We start from the raw sequence: 12,467 nt of genomic DNA on the forward strand, positions 1-12,467 counted from the left end.
ATACCAAAAACCGAGGCGTAATGGGAAGGAAATCCAAAAGAGGGGATATATGTATATGTATGGCTGATTCATTTTGCTGTACAGTAGAAACTAACACAACATGGGAAAGCAACTATACTCCAATAACAATTAGTTTAAAAAAAAAAAAAACACCAAGGCGTAGGAATGGTCTGGTAGAGTGCATTGGAATATTTTTGTAATCGATTTTTCTCCTCTTGACCCTCCCTTTCTCTCCCGCCTCTCCCCCCTTCTCTTATTCTCTGTCCCTCTCAAGACACCCTCTTCCAGCTGCCTGCTCCTCGAAACCTGAAGGTTCACCTGTACAACGCCCAGCAGGCTCTGAGCTGGGAGCCCGTGTCCCTGCACAACGACACAAGGCCGGTGGTCTACCAGGTGCAGTATAAATAGTAAGCGACATTTCTGTTGGCATTCTTACCGGGAGCTGGGGTTGGGAGGTTGTTTCGGAACCTGAGGCCAGCTGCTTGTTCTTGCCTCTTGGCAGGATTGTAAGCAAATCCATGGGAAGCAGATAGTTCTCTTGTACTTTTTACATCTCCAAGGACAGAGATTTCACAACACCCCACGCATCTGAAGGCTGAAAGGACGCTGGCCATCAGAGAACTCAGCTGTCTAACCACATGGCTGCTTAGTTTGGTGGAAGTTGACTCATCGGTTTCAAGAGAAGATGTATAAAAAGCCTTCCTGTCTTGAAAGGGCAAGAGGCATCTTTTGGTCTTCATCTTTTTCAGGTGTCAAAATCTGGTTTATTTAGGCTTGTGGGCCAAATTTGGTCTAATAAGGAAGTTATTCATCTAATGAACTATTAATTCTCAGCTTCTAAACTGGTGTTCCATTTTGCAATTTATTCCAGCCCCTCATTCTGTCTCTCACCTTCTTTTCAAGCTTTTTTACAGTTTGCCATCATTTGATTTGCAGTATAGACACATAGGGGAAGAAGAAAGGCAAAATCCAAGTCCTTGTTTACCTTGTTCAATGAATTAAGTGAAGACTAAGTTAAAATTATTGTGGGAATTCCCTCGCAGTCCAGTGGTTAGGACTCCACTCTTCCAATGCACAGGGCATGAGTTCAATCCCTGGTCGGGGAACAAAGATCCTGCATGCCACACGGTGCGCCAAAAAAAAAAAAAATTATCAGCTAAGTCATTTTTAGATTACTAAATAAACAAAATTTTTAAAAATAGGAATGCTCAGTGCTTTTGAGAATGTGGCTGGTGGATACAGTGCTGGATCAGGATCAATTATGAGCACAGCCCCCTTAGAAAACACTTCTACTATTCACTTAGAGTCTAGGGATGTCCATGTTACTTTTATCCTAGGCAGACAGTACAAACCCCCCATCAGAATAAAAAACAAACTTATATTCATGAAGATATACTGATACATTGAAGTGTCTATGCATGTCCATTAGCAGGAAGGCGGCAAACTGTGTCAAGTTAACTTGTGGATGAACCCTTAGGTGACCAGTAAAAAGGGTAGTTATGTGTCACGTGACAGCAGGTGCAACTGTATGCGATTTGGAATGAGTCTATGGTCAAGAACAGGTAGGCAATGTAGAAAAATTACAGATGGTTAATTTGTTAGAGGAGTAGTTTCCAGATGACTTCGTTTTCATCATTAACTGTCCATTGTAACGATACTTGCTTAACAAAAATTCTGAACTGGGATTTGAGTCCTATCTCTGGATCGCATTTATCTATTTCTTAAGTAATCATAAATTACAAACATGATCATCTGTAATAAACGGACCAGTCCATGAGGACCGGCTACATAATTTGTGGGGCTCGGTGCAAAATGAAAATGTGAGGCCCCTTGTGAAAAAACTATTGGGAATTTCAGGATGGTAAAGCAGAGCTTCAAACCAGGTGCCCTCCTAGGAGTACAGCTTTGTGCCGCTGCACAGGTCACATGCCTGTGAAGCTGGCCCTGCTTGGCATTTAGTAAATATGGTATCTTAGAGCCATACAAGAAGATTTCAGTAAGAGGAAGTCACAGCTGATCTGTTGACTAGCATTCCTTAGCCTTGACTGGGGAAGTACATTTGTGGGTTGACAGAGCGCCTCTAAATATTAGAAGTATTTGTTAAAGCCTTTGACAGTTTCACATCACAGACCAACCTGTTTCACTGTGTTTTCTATTTGGAAAGCATTTTGTAGATATTTTTTCAGGTTAGAGGTTGGTTTTGGTAAAAGAAACAAAGAGGTGTGCTGAATGTGAATGTCCCTATTTGGAAATGCTGAGGGGGTCACTGAAAACTCAAACAGAGGCTAATTTTGTTTTCTTTTCCAATTACAGATTTGATCATGCAAGAGGGCCTTTGCTTTTTTTGTTGGTTTGTTTCTAGATACTTTCACTTGTTTAGGACATTTTAGCTACATTAAATAATTTAATTTTGAGGCTTGTGGGACTTACAAGTTTCCATTCTGTTTCTCTCCAGTAAAACATCACTATAATTATAAATAAACGTGCCTCTGTTTTTTGACAGTCACAGTAGCAAAGCCAAAATTACGTAGAGCACTTTGTGGGAAAATTTTAAGTTTAAATCAGAAGTTGCAGATCACGTGGCCTAAAGTCTGTGTTTGGTCCACAATGTTTAATTTTTTTTTCCAATTAGTGCCAACATTTAAAAATCTGGAGATTTCACTTAAAAAAAAAAAAAGAACCGAATTTCTGTTTTTTCTTGAAAATAAAGACAGGCAGACAGCGGGGCCCTTTCTAGGTCACACCCCACTTGCCCTGCTGCCAGGCCAGGACCTGCCTCGCCCAGTCTTCCCAATGCATTTTTTAAATTTCATTGTTTCATCATTTTAATAGCAATACATTTTCTTTATAGAAAACGTGGAAAACCCAGAAAAGTAAAAAGAATAAAATTAAAACAACCTGGTGTCCAAGAAAAATCACTATTCTCATTTTAGTGTATTTCTCTCTAGACTTTTTTTTCTAAATACATGCAGTTGTTTGCAAATGTGCCAGCTTGTGTGTAAGACTGAAACAAAACTGGGGTTACACTTCTGGGTCCTGTTTCCTTTTTTTTTTTTTCCTTTTAACAATGTAGTTAAGCATGTAGCCACTTTTTTCATACAGTTATTTCTGTGTGAACATTTGTATTCTATGTTCTGTTATATGATGTATCACTCATGACTTTTTTAACTTTTCCTCACTCACGAGTGGTATATAAATAGTTGACAGTTTGCGACTGTTATAAGTAATGTCCTCAGACATAAATCGTGTCTGATTGTTTTCTTACATTTCTGGAAGATGACTTGCTGGGTTCAAAGGGAAGAAACTTCATCATTTTTGGAAGTGATGTAACAGAGGCTGGACAGTGAAATCATTGTTTGCCCAGGTGTTTAACAAACATTTAGATGGTGCTTACTAGGCATCAGGCCCTGATCCAGGCACTTTCCTGGTGTCCACTGTTTCAACTGTCAAGACAACCCTGAGAGTCAGATGCTATAGTTCATCCCATCTTATAGATAAGAAGACTGAGGAACAGAGAAGTGAAGTAACTGGGATTTGAACCCACGTAATCTGGCCCCAGAGTCCGTGTGTTTAATCATTATGCTGTTCTCCCTCTCATGAAGAAGTTGCTTTCAAAATTAGGTAAAAGGGACAGAGGCCATCCACATGAGTACATTGCCAGGAGCCAGGACTACTTGCTGGGTAAGGCTCAGACTGGCTGATTCAACATAAGCCTGGGCAAGAGGGTGGGAGTCCAGACATGGGCAGTGCCACGCTCGTGAGGCTGTGTCCATTTCATTATCCATTTAAATGGGGCCAAAAAATAAAAAATAAAAAATAAATAAAGGGGGCCCACAGCACCTTATTTTTACCCTTTGCAATTAGATGGGGAGGCCACATTCCGGAACTCCACTTCCCCCCCCCCCCCCCCCGCAAACTGCTGACCTTCATGTGTCAGCTGTCATTTAAATTCGGATGACTTGTGCCCTTTTAAACCCCTTTTTTGAGAAACACTTTTAAAAAGTAGTTCTGAAATTCAACGGATTTCTGTGTATTGATTTTGTAACCTGCAACTTTACCAAATTCATTGATGAGCTCTAGTAGTTTTCTGGTAGCGTCTTTAGGATTTTCTATGTATAGTATCATGTCATCTGCAAACACTGACAGTTTAACTTCTTTTCGAATTTGGATTCCTTTTATTTCTTTTTCTTCTCTGATTGGCTAGGACTTCCAAAACTATGTTTAATAAAAGTGGCGAGAGTGGACCTCCTTGTCTTGTTCCTGACCTTAGAGGAAATGCTTTCAGCTTTTCACCCTTGAGTCTGATGTTCGCTGTAGGTTTGTCATATATGGCCTTTATTATGTTGAGGTATGTTCCCTCTCTGAGAGTTTTTATCATAAATGGGTGTTGAATTTTCTCAAAAGCTTTTTCTACATCTATTGAAATGATCATATGGTTTTTATTCTTCAATTTGTTGATATGGTGTATCACACTGATTGATTTGAGGATATTGAAAAAACCTTGCATCCCTGGGATAAATATGAAAGGGGCAAGCTTGGAGGTGAGGGGAGGACATGGTACATGGGTGGTCAGTTCCCTGGCGAATCAGGGAGAGGGCCTTTTGCCCCAGTTCAACAGCTGGGATTGGCAGGGAGAAGGTTATAGTATCTTTAAGTATCTGTATAACTTAAAAAAAAAATCACTTACCCCCTTGTGAAGCACACCACCCCCAGTCTGAGAGGGGGTGTCTGTGGTTTTTGGTCCCTTTCCCGATTAGGGCCTGTGACCCCAGGGCGTGATGGTATGTGAGTATGGTGGGCATCTTCTGTGGAATCCCTGGCCACACATCTTGATGTGGCGTTCATCTGGTCACCCGCCACATTAGCAGAAGATAAGTCTCCAGGCAGGGTCAGAGGTACACTCAGAAGCACATGTGTGAGAGCTGGTGGCCGTGACCCCCCAGCCTTATCTCTCCTGTCTCCCCTGGCCTTGCTTTCCAGGCCAGAGTTGCTGTCCCGGGCATAGCCTGTCCCTAGAGGGGACACTGCCTGCTGCCGCACTACTGAGGCTTCTAGAGCTACCTCCCTGCCTTTTCTCAAGTCAGTCACCTAAGGACAGAGCTCAGAGTCAGCGAGTAGAATCCCACGTGGGCGGGTGGCATTGGGACTCTGGGGAATGCATTCTCACTTACAAGGACGCATGGCCTTACATTTGGCAAAGTTTTCATGTGGCCAAGACTCTCTTTAAATGGGCAGCCATGGGGTGAAAACAAACTCTACGCCAGCAGGAAGTATGGGTATGGTTTGTATGAACACTGTATCATTCCTAAGACATAGGCTACAGAGGTTGAGTTTGAAGCATTAAAATCAACTGTAGAACAAAATGGCAGAAAATGTTTGCAAATCATATATCTGATAAGGGACTTGTATCCAGAATGTATAAAGAACTCTTACAACTCAAAATTAAAAGGCAAATAACCCAATTAAAATATAGACAAAGGATCTGAGTAGACAGTTCTCCAAAGAAGATATGCAAATAGCCAATAAGCACATGAAAAGATACTCAACATCATTAGTCGCCAGGGAAAATATAGCCACTTGGATGGCTACAATAAAAAAGGCATGGGCTTCCCTGGTGGTGCTGTGGTTAAGAATCCACCTGCCAATGCAGGGGACACGGGTTCAAGCCCTGGTCCGGGAAGATCCCACATGCCGCAGAGCGACTAAGCCCGTGCGCCACAACTACTGAGCCTGCACTCTAGAGCCCGCGAACCATGACTACTGAGCCCGTGTACCACAACTACTGAAGCCCACGCGCCTAGAGCCCTTGCTCTGCAACAAGAGAAGCCACCGCAATGAGAAGCCCGCGCACCGCAACGAAGAGTAGCCCCTGCTCGCCGCAACTAGAGAAAGCCCGCACGCAACAATGAAGACCCAATGCAGCCAAAAATAAATAAATAAAATAAATAAGTTTATAAAAATAAAAAATTAAAAAAGCATAATAACAAGTGTTGGTGAGGATAAGGAGAAATTGGAACCCTTATACATTGTGGGTGGGAATGTAAAATGGTGCAGCTACTTTGGAAATCAGTTAAAAATAGTTACCATATGACCCGGCAAGTCCACTCCTAGGTATACACCCCAGAGAACTGAACATAAGTTCACAAAGAAATTTCCATGTAAATATTCTTAGCATTGTTCACAATAGCCAAAAAGTGGAGACAACCCACACGCCCATCAGCAGATCAGTGGATAAACTAAATGTGGTATGTACATACAATGGGACATTATTTGGTCATAAGAAGGGATGAAGTACTGATACATGCTACAACATGTATCACGCTTGAAAACATACTAAGTAAAACAGGCTAAGTGAAGGGCACTAGTCACAAAAGACCACATAGTTTACGATTCTATTTCTATGAAATGTCCAGAACAGGCAAATCCATAGAGATAGAAAGTAGATCAATGGTAGCCTAGGGCTTGCGGGGTGGAGGAAATGGAGAGTGATTGCTGTAGGTGCAGGGGTTTTTAGGGGATGATGAACTGGATTGAAATGGATTGTGGTGAGGCTGCACAACCCTGTGAATTTACTGAAATCCATTGAATTGTACACTTTAAATGGGGGTAGTGTATGGTATGTGAGCTATGTCTCAATCGAAAACATCGAATTAAAAACTCATCTCTGGGGAAACTGTTATATGTGATCGAAGAGAGACTTGTGCAAAGTAAAATCCTTCTTCCCTTTGCAGCAGCACTAGTAGTACCTGGTATGACGTCAACAAAAAAGACAGCAGGGTGGATTGTACGAACCTCACCGGGACAGAGTGTAACTTTACCGCAAACAGCCTCTTGGAGGGTTTCCCACGGCATTTCAACATCTCTTTACGCGTCCGAGCTAAGCTGGGGGACCTCGTCTCTGCCTGGGTAAAGGCACCTTGGTTCGAACACTATCGGAATGGTAAGACGACTTGGGTACAAACTTCCTTTAACGTTTGCAGGTTTTCTTCACTTTCCTCTTCGCTGAGCGGTACTGACTCCACGCCCCTCCGTCCTGCCTCTCACCCTAAATAACCAGCACCCAGGTGGGTATGATGGTCAAACCCGAGTACTGACCACGGAAGCTGACGCTAGGGGAGGGTGATTTGCTAGACCTGGAAGTTGTCAAACCCCAGCCTGCAGGTCAAATCCCGCCCGCCAACCGGTTTTTGTAAAGTTTTATTGGAAAGAAAATGTGTTATATATGTACAATGGAATACTACTCAGCCATAAAAAAAGAATGAAATAATGCCATTTGCAGCAACATGGGTGGACCTAGAGATTATCATATAAGTGAAGTAAGTCAGAGGAAGAAATATTGTATGATATCTCTTACATGGGGAATCTAAAAAAATGATACAGATGAACTTATTTACAAAACAGAAACAGACTCACAGACATAGAAAACAAACTTACGGTTACCCAAGTGGAAAGGGGGGGAGGGATAAATTTGGAGTATGGGATTAAGATATACACACTGCTATATATAAAACAGATAAACAACAAGGACCTACTGTATAGCACAGGGAACTTGTAATAACCTATAATGGAAAAGAATCTGAAAAAGAATACATGTATAACTGAATCACGTTGCTGTACACCTGAAACTAACACAATATTGTAAATCAACTATACTTCAATTTTTAAAAAAAAGTTTTATCGGAATGCAGTTTCCCCATCTTTTCATATACTGTCTATGGCTGCTTCCAAGCTGCAACAGGTGAGCTGAGTAGTCGCAACAGGGGCTGCGTGACCAGTCAGAGCCTAAATTCACTCTGGTGCTTTACTGAGAAAGTTTGCTAACCTCTGTGCTGGAGGGAATACTAGCATATTGGCTTCACTGATCACTGTTACATGGCACAACTTCTTTTATGTTCAGGAAAGATTTTAATTTAGCCTTGAACAGTACCTGGCACATAGCAGAAAATATCTGTGGAATGATTGAATGAACAGATATGCTCCCAGATATTGGAAGGGAGCATGAGAGTCGTCAGACAATAGTTTATAGATTTGTTCCTGCAATGATTCATTCTTCACATGGTCAGCCGTGCCTAATGTTTCTCTGCTGTCTATGCAAACACAAAGTATGGAACTTCTTGGGATCCTGATTCAAACTAAACAGAGGTATAAGACGATTGAGGAAATGTGATCGCTGTCTAGATCTTTGATGACTTATTAAGCAATTGTTGCTTAATATACCTAATATATATATATTAGGTATATATATTAGGTATATACCTAATATACTTCAGGTGTTATAATGGTATTTTGTTATGTTTTTTTAAAAAGGCGGGGAGTCTGGTCTTTTCAAGATACATACTGAAGTATTTACAGATGCAATGATGTAATGTCTGAGATTCCTTCAAAATAATCCAGAGAGTGGGAGGGGCAAGGTGGTCCTTACAAGGTGGATGGGCACAGGAGAAACAAAACCGGTCAGGACTTGACGGTTGCTTTAAAGTTGGGTGATGAGTACATGAACTTTGTTTACAGTCTTCTCTCTACTTTCTATATGTTTGACATTTTCTGTAATAGAAGCTAAGAAAGGGACTTTCCTGGTGGTACGGTGGTTAAGACTCCACACTCCCAGTGCAGGGGGCCCGGGTTCGATCCCTGGTCAGGGAACTAGATCCCACATGCGTGCCGCAACTAAGAGTTCGCATACCGCAACTAAGACCCAGCACAACCAGATAAATAAATAAGTAAATATTTTTTTAAAAAATTATTTAAAAAAAAAAGGTTTTTGCTAGCAATTTGAGGATGGTACGAGAAGACAGTGCAGTCCCTGCTGGCTGGTCTTCTGTGGACAAGTCATTTGTCCCTGAGTGGAGAACCATCACACATCTGAGCTATCAAGCGTCACCAAAGTGGGAATTAGTGGGGAAAAAGTAACGGTGGTATCAGAAGCAGGGCCTGTCATGAAGTCGCTGGTCTGTCCTCCCGGCCAGAGCTGGGCAGCCATGCCCTCGGTTAGTTACTGGTGGGATGTCACTGGTAAACTTCAAGACAGTGGTGTTCTCCGAGCCCATCGCTGCTTGCAGCACTTGCGGTCGAGTCAGGATGGGTAACCAACTTGAAGATGCTTTACTGAGGGTAGAGGGATGAGATGGTGCCTGAAGGGGGCAGGCTTTGGCATCACATAAACTTGGGTTCAAATCCCAACACTGCCACTTACCGGCTGTCACTCTGGGCAAGTAATGTCCCTCTGGGCTTCAGTTTCCCCCTCTGGGAAATGGGGATGGCCTTCTGTGGGTGTTACATAGATCTGTGTGGACGCGGATGTAAAGTCCGTGTTGCCAGGTTTAGGGTGATCGCTCAGTCTGTGGACACTGCTATCAGCAGTGACCCATAGATCCACTGAGCCCTCCTGCAGGGCCCAGAGAAAAGGCAGACTCATCACGTTGGTATCAGATTCTCCGTCTGGCACGCCCTTCAGAAAGGCAGGTCTTTCGGTGCTGACCTGGCAGCGGTTAAGTGATTAGTCATCCAGGCTCCCATGCCCACTCCGGTGGGTAAGTCACAGAAAAGTCTAGAGCATCTGCTCAGCGGGGGCCTGGGCCTGCAGGTCCGCATGTTGTTGCATGCTCCAGTCACTTGACTTTCAGAAGCATAGCTTGAAGACGTGCATGCCATCATCTGTGAGCAGGTTTAGTGAGAGCTTTTTGTTTCACACAGCTAATCCGCTAACATCGCTGTGGCTTGAGGTGGGCCAGGCCCGACCCTGTATCTGTCTGGACTTAGTTCCTCCACCAGAACAAAGGAGATGAGAGGGCATGAGTGCAAACCCTGCAGGGACCAGTTACTTTTACACACAGAGAAAGGTGACCAGAACACATGCCTAACCCTCCCCAACCTGGGAGAGCCCAGGGCAGAGCGTGGAAGCGAGAGAGACATCCAGCCCCACTTTGGTGAACGCAGAACTGTTCACCGTGATATGATCATCTGTGTGTGTAGAAGGTGCAGAAACAGGCCTCTTAGAACTTGGAGGACACAACCTGTACTTTGATCTGAGTTCCTCAGGTTAATTATACAATTTAAATGCTCACCTGATAAATGCTGTAATCTTCCTTCTAAGAGCATATTATGAGCCATAGTCCTTGGCTGTCCTGTGACTTATATGAAAAGCCTTAACAAATAGACGTATGATGGTAATATTTCTCAGTTATTATATTTAAGCATTGTATTAGAAAGAGCTAGAAGATAAACGTATTTAAAAGTTTGTAAACACCACTTTTGGTGGGCTAACAAAATCTTTTCCCTCTCTGCATGAAAATTTGACCTTTGGTTAACCTTCCAGCTCTCTGGAAACCTGATAAAGGTGGCATACGAACCACGTTATCTTTTTTTCTTTTTTTATTGGGGTGTAGTTGTTTTACGATGTTGTGTTAGTTTCTACTATACAGCGAAGCGAATTAGAGTTCCCCATGCTATACAGCAGGTTCTTATTAGTTATCTATTTTATACATATTAGTGTGTATACGTCAATCCCAATCTCCCAATTCATCACACCACTACCCCGCCACTTTCCCCCTTGGTGTCCATCCGTTTGTTCTCTACATCTGTATTTCTGCCTTGCAAACCGGTTCATCTGTACCATTTTTCTAGATTCCACATATATGCGTTAATATACGATATTTGTTTTTCTCTTTCTGACTTACTAGCATTGCTTATGGTCAGAAGGACCTCTGGTTGGTAAATAGCACTTCAACCAGGCCAGTCTTAACCACCTGGTAGGAAACCGTATCTGGGGCACTGCTGAGTGAAGGGGTTCTTGTAACTGGGCGTGTCCCTTGTGGGGACTCTGGAAACTCTTCTTGTGGAATTGTGATGAGAAATACTGGCTCTTGTGGTTGAGCCAGGGAGTGCCCTGTACCTGCCCGATGTGGGTGTCAGATCCTTGCACCTGAGCTGTCTCCTGGGGGTGGGCAGGCGCGGCCATGTGGACAACTGTGAGGACCCCTCCTTCCACTGAAGGCCAGAAACCCCTGGTGCCACTCTGTAGCTCCACTGGGCTTCCTGCCCTGTAGCCTTCCAAGTAAATCTGGTGCCCAGAACAGCCTCTGGTAGTCTGAATGCAATCTCATTGCATATATAAATATGTGCATGTGTGTATATACTAAATATAATTACATGTACAATATACATATTCTGTATATATATATATGATGTACATGTGTATGTATATATATGTATCTACGTATATACATAGACTGATTGATTGATTTTGTTTGTAATTCTATTTCAGCCACCATCGGGCCTCCAGAAGACATCTGGGTGACCCCAGAAGAAGGCTCCCTTATCATCAGGTTTTCTTCTCCCTTTGATGTCCCTGCCTCCGTGGCCTTTTTTTTGTATTATGTCTACTACTGGGAAAAGGCAGGAATCAAACAGGCAAGAGCATTTTTCTTCTTTGTTTTTGAGTTTCATTTCTTTGGAGTTTCTGGATAGCAAAAGAAAGTCTCCTTTAAAATGGCCCAGGGCACCAGGGTATTGCAGTGTCCCCTTAGGCTGAGCCTTAGCGGTTTTGAGCCTCCTCTTCAGGACCTCTGTTCTCACTGTGCTGAGACTCCCCTCCCGCCAGACCCATCTGCAGGGCTCTCTCCGCCTGGTGTCACGTGGTCCCCATGATCTGGGTCTGGACTCAGCCGGTGACCAGGGTGCCTTTGCCACACTCCGGAGTTTGGGGAGGTTCTGTGGGCCTGTTTCTACGGCAATGAATTTACTACTGCAGCCTGCAAGGTTTAACTATATGAATTCTCTGGTTTGAATGGTCTGCAAAGAGGACAATGTGAATAGGTGAAAAGTCTACTGGAAGGAGAGAGAGTGTTCTAGGGAGAAGGGCCAGTAGGTTTGAAAAGGCTCGGCACATTTGGGGAACTGCACGTGCTCGGATCCTTTAGAAATGCAGGCCACGTGAGGGGCTGGGGCAGGGTAAGGTTGACAAAGGTGGGTCAGACCAAAAGGGGTCTGGTCAGCCCTGGGTAGCACAAGAAAAAACTGATGGCCTTTAATCATCTCCAGTATCTGATTATCCAAGCTACATTTAATGATGTTTTACTACCTGTGTAAACTTCGTGATTTCCTAAGTTCAACATTATTATAATTTTTTATAAGAATAAGAGCTTACGTTTATCCAGAGCTTTCTTTGTGTCTGGCACCGGGCCAGGCGCTTTAGATACATCATCTCATTTAACCTTTACACCCACCTGTTTCACAGAGAGGGAAACCAAGTGGTTAAGTAAGTTGCCCAAGGTCAGCCACTGACAGCAGAGCAGAGGAGACATCTAGCCTCAGGGTCCACGCTCTTAATTGCTGTTTCCCTCCCACGTAGCTGATGTTTGCCCTTGCTCTTCATTTCTTTGTGGTGAGTGTAGAAACACCGAGGAAGGCAAAACTCACTGAAGAACAGACTCTTAGCAAATAGGGAAGAAAGAAAGAATCGTTTCCCG

General features: G+C 43.3%; 1 protein-coding gene across 1 annotated transcript in view; it reads left to right on the forward strand.

Moving 5' to 3' along the window:
* The window catches only part of IFNGR2 (interferon gamma receptor 2), a 34,472-nt gene that overhangs the window by 14,894 nt on the left and 7,111 nt on the right, over positions 1–12,467 (forward strand). The window contains exons 2-4 of the mRNA XM_068546991.1: positions 275–407; positions 6,732–6,940; positions 11,264–11,409. Of these exons, the coding sequence (XP_068403092.1) occupies positions 275–407; positions 6,732–6,940; positions 11,264–11,409 (488 nt within the window). The remainder of the gene's footprint in view (positions 1–274; positions 408–6,731; positions 6,941–11,263; positions 11,410–12,467) is intronic.

Source organism: Eschrichtius robustus, chromosome 6 (genome assembly GCF_028021215.1).
Source record: "Eschrichtius robustus isolate mEscRob2 chromosome 6, mEscRob2.pri, whole genome shotgun sequence".
NCBI classification, from domain to species: Eukaryota; Metazoa; Chordata; class Mammalia; order Artiodactyla; family Eschrichtiidae; genus Eschrichtius; species Eschrichtius robustus.